General features: G+C 28.9%; 1 protein-coding gene across 1 annotated transcript; it reads left to right on the top strand.

Moving 5' to 3' along the window:
- The first annotated feature begins 13,893 nt into the window (after window positions 1-13,893).
- On the top strand, window positions 13,894-14,605 carry LOC126907238 (uncharacterized). Its single transcript, XM_050688355.1, has 3 exons — window positions 13,894-14,316; window positions 14,374-14,506; window positions 14,571-14,605. The coding sequence occupies exons 1-3, from the start codon at window positions 13,894-13,896 to the stop codon at window positions 14,603-14,605; spliced, it is 591 nt and encodes a 196-aa protein (XP_050544312.1).
- The last annotated feature ends 471 nt before the right edge of the window (window positions 14,606-15,076 follow it).

Raw genomic sequence — 15,076 nt, 5'->3', positions numbered from 1 at the left:
TACATTAATGCTTATAACTTGATAACTATTAACTGATAATTATTTGTCCTAAAATTATCATCGACCCATCACAAAATTTTTTATGAAAATGGATAAAAATGTGTAATTTGAAAATATACATGTATCTATTTCTTTAATATTATACTGTTAAATATCGGTAGTTATTTTTAATTTAACAGGTTTGCATCGAACAATTTTTTATGTTGTGATATTTACACCACAATATAAAATACAAACAAATATCATTTATAATTGTCTTCAGTGTAATTTCATTTTTCTATTAGTTGCTGTTATTTACCTGTATGCGAATGGAAATAAATTTTATGATTACTATTAAGAAACACTTTTTAATAATGGTTGTTGGAATAATTTAAAATTTTTGATTTATAACCTTAACACATAACAATAAATATGCCACAAAAAATAAATTATACATAGTTATAAGTTTAATAATTTATTATTTGAATAATCCCTTTTTTCAAACAGTAAGATACCTAGGACTTCTATTAGACCGTCGTCTAACATGGGCCCCACACATAAAATTAAAAATGTTACAATTAAAAAATCGCTTGCGCACACTAAGCTCATTGCTATACAGAAACACACACACTAATCTTAGCATCAAATTGATAATATATAAAGCTCTTCTAAAACCAATCTGGACCTACGGGCTCCAGCTCTGGGGCAGTGCATAAAAATCAAACATACCAAAAATTCAAAGTTTTCAAAACATCTCCCCAAAAAAAATAATAAATGATCCTCCCTTTGTTTCCAATCTTACACTCCATAATGATCTAAAAATAGCAACATTACTCGATGAAGCAAAATGCTAAAAATTTCACTCAAAACTTCCTTCTCATTCTAATCCTCTAATAAAAAAACTATCTACCTTGTCCATTCCAGGTAATCCCCCTAGGCGGCTTAAGCGAAGATGGTGTCTTGACCATCTATCTTAATCTAAAATTAACTTTACTTAAAACTTAAGAACTCAAAATAGGTAGTATCACTAATGGGTGGCTTCTTCTCTCAAATAATTCATATCTAATTACTCTGTGCATATTTGCTTATTGTTCTAGTTAAAAATAGATTGTCAATTTTTTATAAAAATTAAAAATAAAAAAAATTATTTAAAAAAAATCAATAAGAAATGTGAAAAAATATATATTGCAATAAAAAAATATTGCACTTATCATAAAAATTAATATATCTTAAAATTTAGATATTAATATTTAAAAAAAATATATTATTATACAATTTTTGACAAAATATTTTCTAAAATTAATAATGGAGTAACAAATAATTAATTTATTTAAAAAAACTGATGTATACCTGTTAATTAATGTGGTTAAATAATAAATAATAAATATAATTTTCAGTTACAAAAAACAAAAAAAAATCTTACTTAGAAAAAAAATTTAATAATATCATGTAATATATGAGTCTTGAATATGAAAATTTAATTTTTTTATTATAGTTAAATTTTTTCATATGACAATAATTTAAAAGTTCTTAGGAAATGTGTTTTTTTACAAACTATAAATCACTAACGATATCCTCTAACACTTGTAATATCTGCTAAGTATTTATAAAAATATGTTTATAAAATAGATAGCCTATGCATCCATCATATAATATACAGATCCGGGAACTTTGAAGAATATGTGATTAGAAGATGTTTCACTTAGCAATATAATAGTTGGTTATACAAATTTCCTGTAAGTATCATGAAGCTGATATTGTTGTAACTGAACTATACAACATCTTCGTTGAAAAATATGAAACTCCAATTTTCAATTTTTCGACGTTTATATTAGGCCAAAATTCCAAATAGATTTACTAATTTTTTTGAATTATGGGTGAAGAAGTTTACCATCTCAATGAATAACATGAGAAACTATCAAGAAGCATTGAAATTTATGCAAAGTTGCTCTATTTTTTCCTTACAAAAAAGACGCTTTTATATTATTTATCGTTGTCCTATTTATTATTAACCTTTAAACGTATGTAGTTACATTCATGCGATATTCACTATCTAATATAATTATATTAACTCATAGAAAATTTTACTTAGAATCACTACATTAATATTGTAGTATTTTTGTATAAATTTTAGTTTATTGACAGTATAATTTTTGTTTATCATAAAAACTATATGAATGGCCAAAAAAATATGTTGATTACATAGATTTTAAATTTTAGGAAATTTACATTATTTACATCAAAATAATCATTAAATAAAAAAAAATCCCAACTGTGCAATTATACGTGTTCCAAGATTTTATCTACAATATCTACATACTAAAATTTGCAACTTGCGTGAAAATTATAGATTAAAATAAATTTAAAACAATAAAAGTTTTATTCTTATTTTTAAATGGAGGGGAAATTTGTATTTTATTTTTTATTTTCTCCCTTGATTACTTTAAATATTTAATAATATATATTACTTTATAACATATTATTTGAAATATTTAAGAGAATATAATTGCACGAGCTGACACGGCCACGGCGTTGTCACACGTTTGACACCCCGCGGTCATGTCAGCTCCCTCTCAGCCATCGCTCCACTGTAAACCGGTCCGTTACACACACGCGTTATCGTCGTGGTGTAAAGTCCAATAAATGCCTAGCGTTCAATACTCGCCGCAATAATACTTTCAGTAAGTAATACTGAAAAAGGTCAACTAGAAGATCCGGTTCAAGGACCCGTTCGCCATTTAAAAGATATTTTGAGTCAATTGAATCGAACATTCAGTATAGTTTTGGTTCTTTTGCGGTTCTCGATTCGCGATTCGGATTAGGGATGTGTCGTATAAACAAATGACATATGAATAATATGTTATCATGTTATCATTGATATTTGGTAAGCGATCGAATCGGTTCAGTGTGATTTATACTGGGAAAAATTAGGTATTTGAAGGATCCAGATCACTACGGTTCGGCGATCTGAATCATTTCGTTCACTATTTTGACCCGTTCAATGTGATCCGTTCGTTCGCGAACGACTCATCTCTAGTAAGTAATCTCCATGACACCGCACGATACCGATCGTCTACATATTACGCCTTACCAACTCGCTGTGTTTATAACATTACCGTCGGTTTTATTAAATATTAAATATATTGTTTATCTTATTTCTTATTTCGTTTAAAATAAAACCTATTTCGTTCTTTATCTGGTGTTCCACGACAACAGTCGTAACAACTGGCTCCCCGGCGGCGAATCGAATTCCGGTGTCCCGCAAATCGGGGAAATCTCAAATTTTTGTCATTTTTTTCTTAAAATTTCCATAANGTCTCCCGCAAATCGGGGAAATCTCCAAAAAAATTACAAATTTAAAATTACCAAATTTTTGTCATTTTTTTTTCTTAAAACTTCATAATTTTTTAAAATATCAACAAATCAACATAATTTTTATACTAAAACCTTAGATGTTTCCCTTTCATTTGATATCATTTTATTTGAAAAATTATCACTTAACCTGCTAACTAAGAGGGATTTAAAATAGCAACTTTTCTACAAAAACTAAATTTTTTAACTTAATTTTTGAAAATGTTCCGGAAATACTGCGTATTTTAAACATATATCAAATTAAAACTTATGTCATGTACTATAAAATTAAAAAAAAAAAATTTATCCCGACGACCTATCTTTNATAAAATTTAAAAAAAAAAATTTATCCCGACGACCTATCTTTTATGCGCAAATGGCTATCGTATTCAAAAATATGCTATTTTTGTATTAAAATTCTGGGTTTTGTATTTTATTTTATTTTAAAATATCTTATTAGGAAAATACATTGACTTTCATAATTATTATATAATTTAATTGACATAGAATAAAGTTCATAAGACATAAGAAATTAAACTTATTTAAATTGTGTTGCTTTTTTTAAGTCGATAAAGAAATTTTTAAATTTTAGTTAACTTAAATAGCCAATTTTACCAAGCAACGAAAGCAACGAACAGTTGCCGAGTCGATAACACTTGTGTCTTTCATGCTTAGGGTACGAGGTTTTTAATCTGTCTAGGACAATTAATATTTTGCATTTTTTTTAAGATAGAAAAATTTTCAAATCATTTAATATTTATCTCATTTAAATTCAATAAGTTCAATAAATGTAAAGGATCCTATCACTATAGTCTCCCCTCGTGAGAATAAATTTATATTCATGATAATATTATTTTACTATGTGGTTCTTTTTGTGGCTACGATTTATTTTGCCAACCCTCACTAGACCTACTGTTTTCAACGATACGTCAAATGATTACAATTCGTATTTATTTTAAGTTATTAATCTTAAAAATCGAAAAAATATTCCTTATTCAAATAAAAAGTAGCTTAGCCAGCTTTTCCATACAAACAATTTAAATCATTCATTTCTAATATTCTTAAAGTATTTATTGTCGAATTAGATTTGATATGATAAAAGTATTCAACTACAAAAGTAAATAATTTTACTTTGTAATTTATTAATTTTTTAACTTTATTTGTGTGTGCTACTACCTGTCTATAATATAATAAAATTTTTTGTAACATGTTGCTATATAAATCATAAATTAAAAAAAAAAATGATTTTTAGTTTTACCTGAATTTAACGATGGATTTTTACAGTTATAATCAATTGAGTAAATCTTTTTAACAACTTTGTTTTGATTGGTTCATTTAGTTAAAGTAATAGCTAGTGGTGAAACGTGAGTGTTTTATTTTTATACTAATGTAATATATCAATAAGAAAATGAAAAATATAATAGAAAAGTAAAAAAAAGTGAAAGTTAAAGAAATATTTATATGGCCAGTTAAAGGAATAAAATAAAGTAATATGGTGTAAATTCTGATATAAAGGCCTCAGTGCTTGTAATATACCAAAAGAAAATTAAAGGACTTATTCGTAGTTAGAATAATAAGGATAATGTAATAAATGTATGATTGAATAATACAAAATAAGATAAGATAATATATGATGGAATAACATGTGTTTAAATATGGCAAAATAAATAAGGGTGTAAAGAGTATAATGATATAAATAAATGGGGATTTAGAAATATGATTAATGGTGGTTAAATACATTAGGGTGATGGTCAAATAAATAAAACAAACACAAACGAATATGACAAAATAGTGGATTGATCTCGGGATTAAACTATATTGAATAAATGATGTTAAATATCCCTTACAAAATTGTATAAATTATCTTGATGGTTATTACGCAATAGATTGTTTATTATTTGAAAGCATAAGTTTAACTTGTACTTACCTTTTATTTTATGTAACATAACTATATTTTAAGCAATCCAATGTTTAGTTTGAATTCACACTGTATTTCACACACTGTCCACTACGCATTGTATAGTCAATATGACTTTAGAAAAAATATTTAATTTTAAATAATACGAGATCGTAACACAATATCTATGGCTGTTATTTATATTTAAAAGATTCTATACAATCTATATTTTTGTTATATATATAATTCAACAATGTACCCTTATTTGATTTTGTTGAATATTTTGGGGGATTATATTTTTTTGAGAGATCGACACCAGTAGTTTTTAAATCTTCCGCTGGCCTAGCCAAAACAAGATTCAAAAATATTTATACCTATGTAAAAAATTTATCAAGGTGGTATTGTAGGGGCCTAATGTGTCCCGGCGCTAGCTCCTTGAAAGGATGCGGCACATTAATGACCAAGACAAAAATTAAACACTAAAAATATATTCGTAAGTTTCTTTGTGTTGTCTGCCGGTACGATGTTCGTTAGAACAAAGACATTAAGCTCAATGTTAGCTACTTAACAAGAAAAGTACACAATAGATTTTTACTCTTAGTAATAATGTATCCAGTAAGTATAAAGGTGCAATACAATTAATCCAATAAAATTATTATTAAATTAATTTAAATCTGAAGTAATGGTAACCTTTAGCTCATAATAAACATTTAGCATTAAATGAATATTTAAACTTGGGTTGAGTTTATTATAATAATAAAATAATTTCAAAATGTTTGAGGTATAAGATATAATTGACATTTATTTCCATGATAAGAAATATAAAAAATTTATTATTTAATAAACAAATAAATTTAAAATAAAAGATAAACCAAAATACAATTTACATTAAATTTATTCCAAGTTCCGTTTAATTTAAAAAGAATTATTAAAAGTCCTAATTAAATATAAAAAAAAACTAAATCCCAAAGAGTAAGAATCCTGAGCAAAGTGTCGCATATTTTGTGTATTTTAAAATTACTAAAAGAGCTAATTTAAATAGGAAAAAATGGGTTTTTATAGTCAGACAAGGGTAGTGTAGATATCCATAGTTAGAAGCTTTAGATCATAATTAATTGTTAAATACATTTAAATTCATTTAATTTAGTAGAGAATCAATGTAGGCACTATATTTTTTACAATGAAAAAAATTACAAATAATCCTAAAAATCATTTCAAAGCCTTAATAAATTCCAAATACAAAAGCTTAACATATTTGCAACATTATGACCTGTCTAGTTTTGTAAAATATGTGAATGATTCTAGTAAATTTAGTAAAAAATGGATTCCGTCATGAAAACAATTCAACAATATTATAATGTTATAATTCAAGGCAATCAGTATTTATATATATAATTAATTTATCAATATTAATTTGTAATTTTACAAAAAAAATCAATACATTTTTATGTAAATTAAGAGACAATATAATTTCCAGTGAAATTAATCCAAATAAAATAAGTCAAAAATTAGTTGAATTTTTTAAATTAGATAAATTCATTATTACCTAGAACTATGATAAGTGTTCTACAAATTTCCACACACTATTGTTTTCATTAGAAAATCTTGGGGTATAAAATAACAAAATATTAATATTAATAATATCTCAATGCAGTGGCGGCTTGTAGCTTGGACGCCGGGACTATCGCATCCCCTACTAAAATTAATTAAAAGAAGATTATTGTTCTTAATTCTACATTTTTATTAAAAATGCAAATTTTTAAATAGTAAAATAGTTATAATACATTTGTCGTGTGCGAACATAAAAGTCGTTTACCTCACTATTTGCGGATGTGCACACACGAGCAGTGTTTGGACGACTTATAGCGTCGTTCGAATAATATTTTGATTATTTGATAACGTTATGATTTGTGCGTGTAGTCTACAATATTTTATTTTAAACATAACAATTAGTCGTTGAGTCATTCTCTGTTGTAGTTTTATATAGTAAGTGTTAACTCCTAATGCTTTTATAATAACTTTGGCAGTTATTAGCGTATTAAGTTTCACTTGTTGGTGAGTTAACGACTATAATTTCATTTCTTACCACACATTAGTTATTTATTTTACACACATCACCAACCAGCTGTATTTTTTTTTGTGATTTAAACGCTCCTGTTATTGTTTCTCAATTGTACGCTGTATCAGCATTACCGGTTGTGATTTTGGTTGTGTTTTTATACTTTTAAGGAGTATATTATATCGAACATCATTATGAGTCCAAATAAACCTCAAAAAGACACTACAAAAGTTACTACTCGGTCTTCTCTAACTATCCCTTCCGGGAGGTCAGTTAATGCATCGTCCAATCGAGCTGACATGAGTAATAAAACCAATATGATGTCAAATGAAGACTTGATGGTTCTGTTAAAGGACTTAAAGGATGAAGTATTATCTTCCAATAAGGCAATGTCTGAACTGCAGGCTTCGCAATACAAAGACTTCAATGCTGACTCGTTGCGGGTTTCTGATCAAATGACTGAATTGAAGAAGGAAAATACTAGGCTTAGTAAAGAAATTGATGCACTGAAAAGTAAAGTTACAAGTTTGGAAAATTCAAGCTCAGTTGATACATCACAATCTGTAGTGTCACAAGTTATCCAAGAAACATTTTCGCGTGAAAAATGTCAGCCTAATTTGATTATATACGGAGTTCCTGAATCTACGTCGACGTTTGTAACTGAGCGAATAGCTCATGACAAATTGACAATATTCTTGTTTCACTTCCAAATGCTGGTTCCCTGAACTTATAACCTGTCCACCTTGGCAAACTCCGGGCAGATTCAACCCGCCCTATAAAAATTATTTTAAGTAGTAAAGGAGATGCTTTATGCTTATTATCTGAGTTCAACTCTGCAAAGCACTCTGGTACTACATTTCCTGATAATTTTCGAATGGTTAGTGATAGAACCCCACTTCAACGTAAATTGTTGCGTTCCTGTTATATGGAGCTTGAATAAAGAACTAAAGATGGTGAATCTGGACTACGTATAAATTATGAAGATGGATTGCTAAAAGTTGTTGTCAACCATTCAAAAAACGGAAGAATACGTCAACGGCAAGCAGTTAACCATTCTTAGCAACACCTCTATGTAATGGCTCAATATCTGGATTCTATCAGAACTGCCGTGGTTTAAGGAAAAAATTATTTAACTTTAACTGTAATGTATCATCTTTAAATTGTACTTTCATTGTTTGAACTGAAACATGGTTAAACGATAACTTTTTTGATTCTAAGCTTGGTTTAATTAACTATAATATTTTTAGGTGTGATAGATTGATTGGGTTGGGTTGGGTTGGGTCATTTGTTTTAAACAATAGGAACATTATAAACATTAGTTAACACTTTGTATATTACTCTTTAGTCGGAAGAAAAAAACGAAACTAGGAGATTTAGGACCGTGTAAATAAAGACTACTAATCTAAACTTAAAATAATAACATATTATTGAAAACGTGTACATTTGATTTTATTGAATAATACACTTGCACGTCCGGCAGTAATGGTCAGACCCGTTCGGATTTTACATTGTCCACATAGGTAGATAATAGCCGCCCGATAAAGATACACATAACTAACATATCACCGATGATAAAGATTACAACAAAATTGTAATTTTATACTAATTAAAATAGAAATTACAATCGTTGAAAACGGCAATTTTTTATTTGTTTCACAATTTCAAATAAAATTGATTTAATACTATAGACGACTAAAATTATTATCTAGATACTTTTTCTAGAAAACCCAATTAATTATTGTATAAATATGAATATTAAATGCATGTTATAGGAAAATTGTTTTCAGNAAACCCAATTAATTATTGAATAAATATGGATATTAAATGCATGTGATAGGAAAATTGTTTTCAATATAATTATTGAAATGGTACCAACATTCCTAACAATTTCTATTATATATTTAAATAAAACTAATTCAATGTACTGTAAGTTAAAAACAAATGATCCTAGAACTTGTTTTTTTTAAATAATCTGCTACCAAAGTCATAGAACTTTAAAATTTTTAGAAATTTTTTTTTTTAATTTATGATAATGATCTAGAATAACTGTATCCTCCTAACTTGTACCAAATGAAAGTTAAAAAAAAATAATATTACAATTAAAAAAAATTTGTCTATAATCGGTAAATTTCAAATTATTTTAATGATATAAAAATTTTTGGGTACAATTTTTTTTCTAAGTAGCAACAGACGTATTGAGGGGCTTCAACTCCATTATGTTTAATTCCATTATCTCCAAAATTTACGATAGTGAGATAAATCACTATTTGATTTTCATGAATATACTATGCATAATCTAAACAGTACCTTTTTTTAACAGGGAATTATATTTTCATAAATATAAATAATCGAAGTAAGTTATCCATCTAAGAGTGTGTAATTGCAATTTTTTTAATAAGTGGTAACAGACGTATTTAGGGTTCAACTACAAAAATATACTCTAAAACAAAATAACCGGTAATCTTAAAGCACATTCGCCTCTAAGTAAGAGGCAAAATAGTAAAAAAACAAATATACCTAATAATAATAAATTTAAAATACCTTCTCAGCTTCGCATCGAAGCTAAAACATTTAACAAAAACAAATTTAAAACAATCTTCTGATTTGACTTTTGATTTGATTAGATACGAATAACCTGTTGAGTAAATGATCACCATTAAAATAACCTTTAACATTATTTAAAAAACTGCTGTTCTGGCCGGGGTGTGTAAAAAAATATTTTTTTAACATATATTTTAAACAAAATGATTTAAATTATGCATAATCCAAATAGTACATTTTTATTAATAAGGAGTAATAGATCCAACATCTGGAATAATCAAATTAAGTCATATGTTTAACACTTTGTCATTAAAAAATTTACCAAGATCGCTCGTTTTAATTCATATTTGTATTGCTAACTCAAACTTAAATCCAATAATTGAAATTAAAAAAGGTAAGACAATTAAATAACTTTTAAATCCTTATATATTTAAAATAATTTAAAAAAACGTTGCTTGTTAAAATGGTAAAACAAGCTTATTTTTTTTGTAATTTACTATAATATTAATAAAGTTAATAAATTTTTACAAGAAAAAGAAGTAAAAAATAATCCTAATATTCATTTCAAAGCCATTTTAAAGGGCATTTTTAATACAAATATTAAAATCTTTGTAATATTATAACCCATAATAATATTGGGTTCCCACTTAGATTGAGACACGGTGACGTGTTGGAATGGGCTGTACACTTAACTTTTACGAATAACTACAATAATATAATTAAAGTTCTAGAATTCACAGTCATTATTAAATGAATAATGTTATAATAATCATTCACAATTTTATATTTATGTGACACTTTATACAACATCAGATCGAACATTATTGATAATTGCTTACCCAGACTATTAGTTATACACTTAAGTAGATCTATAAAGTATGAGCTGGATACCCCCCAAAACGGCCCCGGCCGTTTCCTCTCCCTAGGTGGACGGCCTGTGTAAACGGCCGAGGAGATATGGTTTAAGGCATAGTCCCCCCACCCACATGATTTGGGTTTACCCTGTCCTATGTGGATGGGCGGTGTAAACGGCCGGGGGGATATGATGAACGGCATAGTCCCCTCACCCACCACATGATGTAGGTTTACCCTGTCCTAGGTGGACGGGCGGTGTAAACGGCCGGGGGATATGATGAACGGCATAGGACCCCCTTCCCATGAAAGGTTAAGAGTGGAGGACTCTCTCATGACAATAGATATCACAAGTATGGGGGGTACATAAGAAGAGGCGCTATGAAAGAATGAATAATTTTTAGAAATTACTTAATAAATTGTAAATAATAAATAATTATAAGTTAAAAATGTTTAAGTGGTGAAGGAATGAGTTAGTTTACGGGGATATGTGATCTATGATTTGTTGACCCCCTTATGAAAATATGCGATTTTTCCACATAAAAGACGGATTTGCGAAGTAAAATTAATAGTGCTGTGTCAGTTAAACGTCTTAAAAATCTTTTCTTGTGACAAGTGTGAAAAAGTGTATGTCGCCAAAAACTGTTTGATGAGACATAGAAAAATCCATGATGGTTTACGATTTAAGTGTTATTTATGTCCATCTAGTTTTTCGGACAAATGCGGACTTGTACGCCATATTCAAAAGATACACCGTAAGTATTACAATTATTATTCAGTAAAATACTAATATGAAAAGAGAAAATATATTAGTGGAGTGTTAATATAAGTGTATTATTTTAGATCTCGTAAAGTATGGTGTGGATTATAATATTGCTATAGGAAATCATGCTGATTCGAGGGCTATGTCAACGAGTGGTAATTAAAGAAATATATATTATTAGAAATTTATATGCTAAAATAAATGTATAAATATTTGTTTTTAGAAAATGTAAATGTTGCGGAGAGAATGCAGGCGGGCCCCAGTGCAATTAGTCCTAAACGTCGCCAACAATGTAACAGCGACAATACGATTAAATGTAAACGGGTAAAGATGAAACGGTTACAAGACATTACGACGAGCGGTTTTCATAAAACGGGTGAATCATTAAATAGTCAAATTTTATGGTTTTACAAAAAGAATATTGAAAACGTAGCCGGATATCAATCGTTTTTGTCGACAACAAGAGGCTATTTAGTTGAAAAATTACGCGACTGTCTTAAAGTAATGGGCTCGATAAAATTCAACTTAAAACTGGAGGCGACTTATATTGTACCAAATAATGAAACCAAGTACGAAAATCGGTCATTTAAAACGTCGGCAGCCGAGATAATTAATNAATCGGCCATTTAAAACGTCGGCAGCTGAGATAATTAATGAGGACGATATTGATCATGCTGTGGATATTTCATACACAAAATTATTAGAAGAACAGGAAAACTATGCTGGTAAAGGTAGTAATTTCTCGTTTTCTAATATAGACGGTATTTTACTGAGTGTATACAAATATCAGCCTTTAGGCGGGAGTTCTTACATTGATTTGCCGCATGACATTAAAATGAAAAAAGCTGTAATAAACCCCCAAAATATAGATCAACATTGTTTCAAATGGGCTATATTGGCAAAGAATGTGACAGGAGATAATAAGAATATTGTAGGTCACAACTATAAGTCTCTAGATAACTCTTATAATTTCTCCAGTTTATCATTCCCAACACCGATTTCAGACATAAAAATTTTCGAAAAAAATAATCCGCATACTTCAGTTAATGTTTACGGACTAAAATTGAAAGATTTACATAATAAACCCCAGTATTTAGTTTATCCGCTGAAAATGTGCGCTGAAGAACGTAAAGACCATATCGATTTGTTAATTGTGTCAAACGCCGCGGGTGACAGCCATTACACTTATATTACTGATTTTGGAAAACTGGTTCAATCACAAATAACAAAGAATACGGCAAAAAGGATATTTTGTAAACGGTGTTTCACGGGCTTTAATAATGTACCTAAAAAGTATAAACTACGTGGAGTTGAGGCGCTAGAAGAACATAAAAATATTTGTGGCGAAAACAAACCGTTTTTACCTGTAATGTCTGAAGAGGGCACTAAATTAAAGTTCGAGTCATGGGGCAAAACACAGGAACATCCATTTGCAATTTATGCAGATTTTGAAATTGAAGAGTTGTTCAAGACGAATGTTGATATTTGTAAGACACACGAAGAAACTGAAGAGCATATAAAGAAAACCTGTTGTGACTTGTGTAAGGGTGGTTTTACAGAGAAAAATCATAAAGTAGCAGACCATGATCATTCGACAGGTAAATCATAAACATAACTGNATCATTTGACAGGTAAATCATAAACATAACTATGTTAAATGTATTGTAATTAATATAAAAAGAAAAATTTATGTATATATTTATATTCGTTTCAGGTAGTTTTAGAAAAACGCTTTGTAACAGTTGCAATTTAAAATTAATAACGCCCAAGTTTGTTAACGTATATTTCCATAATCTTAGCTCGTACGACGGACACTTTTTAGTTAAAGCCCTTGGAAGAGATACTAGTAGAATAAGTGTAATACCCGCTACAGAAGAAAAATATATTTCTTTTTCAAAATTTGTTTCAAACAAATTTTCGCTAAGGTTCGTCGATACATTTCGTTTTATGGGTACTAGTTTAGCGGCTCTCGCTGAAAATTTGCGCGCCGCCGACATAAAATTATTCCAAGAAACCGCAAAAGCGTTTTCATCGGACGGTGACATTGATTTGGTGACCCGTAAAGGCGTGTACCCGTATTCATACACCTCAAGCTGGGATGTACTCGAAGAAAAACAATTGCCGTCAAAAGCCGATTTTTATAACGATCTGTCAGAAACGCATATAGACGATGCCGAATACAAACACGCACAAAACGTTTGGCAACATTTCAATTGTAAAACGCTCGGTGAGTACTCTGATCTGTTCCTGAAAACTGACGTAACAATACTTGCAGATGTTTTTACAAATTTTCGCAAGTTATGTCTACTAAAATATAAATTGGAACCGGCATATTATTTTACGAGTCCCGGTCTGTCTTTTGACGCTATGTTGCTGCATACGGGTGTTTCACTAGATCTCATGAGTGATTATGAACAGTAACTTTTTATTGAGAGAGGAATACAGGGAGGAATGACAACTTCGGTGTTGAAACATGCCACAGCCAACAATGAAAAGACGCCTCTTTATAACATCAAACAACAAAAATTTGAAATTATATATTTGGATGTCAATAATTTGTATGGTTGGAGTATGTCTCAACACATACCATGTGGTGACTTTAAGTGGTTAGACGTGGACGACGAAACAAAAATTTTAAAGACTGTGGAAGAGTTACCTGCGGATTCTCCTATAGGAATGGCCCTTGAAGTGACGGTGTCGTACCTGAAAGAGTTACATGATGTCCACAACAAAATGCCGTTTCTACCTGAACGAAAATGTCCGCCTAATTCACGGGTCAAAAAACTGTTGTCTACTTTCGATCAGAAAGAAAACTACGTTATACATTATCTAAATTTAAAACAGGCTATGGCAAACGGATTAAAAGTAGAAAAGGTAATTCATAAAATTATATTTTTAAAAATATAATAATTACATGTCATTAAATTACAGGTACATAAGGTGTTACAATTTAAGCAGTCGGCCTGGCTATCAAAATATATACAACTCAACACGGAGATAAGAGAAAAAGCCAAAAATGATTTTGAAAAATACTTTTTTAAATTAATGAACAACGCTGTTTTTGGTAAGTTTTAAAATTAAATAAAAATATATAAACATAATTTTAATACGATATTGTTTGTTAACAGGTAAAATGATGGAACGTGTACAATTTAGAACGTAAATGGAATTGGTCAATAATCCTAAACGAGCGGCTAAATTAATTAGAAAGCATAATTTCAAACATTGTATTAAATGCATTTTACCACCCCATCGAGATTTTTCAAATTTTTTTTTTTAAATCAATTTAGTTTTTCATACCGACTAAGAATATATAAAAAATTTTTGTCGGCGAAGTCTAGTTTAAAAGTTATGAGCTTTCAAAGATTTCAATAATCATATAAAAATTTTGTTATATACTGCTGTTTTTTTTTGATAATTTTCATTAATTAATTATAAAAAGTATTCTCGATGATGTAGTTACCGCGGAATAGTAAATTTAAGATGCTAAAAAAAAATTTACTTCGGGGACGCATTTCAAACCATTGCTGTATCGATATCGCTTACACACAATTTACATACAGTATCAGCTTCCATTCTAACTAAATGTACAATTTTTTGCATTATTTAAATTATAATGATGCATTTTTATATT

The sequence above is a fragment of the Daktulosphaira vitifoliae genome, unplaced genomic scaffold (assembly GCF_025091365.1).
Source record: "Daktulosphaira vitifoliae isolate Bord-2020 unplaced genomic scaffold, ASM2509136v1 Scaffold_5, whole genome shotgun sequence".
Taxonomy (NCBI): domain Eukaryota; kingdom Metazoa; phylum Arthropoda; class Insecta; order Hemiptera; family Phylloxeridae; genus Daktulosphaira; species Daktulosphaira vitifoliae.
The sequence above is the reverse complement of the archived record's forward strand: the minus strand, read 5'-3'. Positions and strand labels throughout refer to the sequence as shown.

Coding starts and splice junctions, on each gene's coding strand:
- LOC126907238 (XM_050688355.1), top strand. CDS start 13,894: ATGACAACTTCGGTGTTGAAACATGCCACAGCCAACAATGAAAAGACG. Junction 14,317..14,373: donor ACGGATTAAAAGTAGAAAAG/GTAATTCATAAA, acceptor ATTAAATTACAG/GTACATAAGGTGTTACAATT. Junction 14,507..14,570: donor AATGAACAACGCTGTTTTTG/GTAAGTTTTAAA, acceptor GTTTGTTAACAG/GTAAAATGATGGAACGTGTA.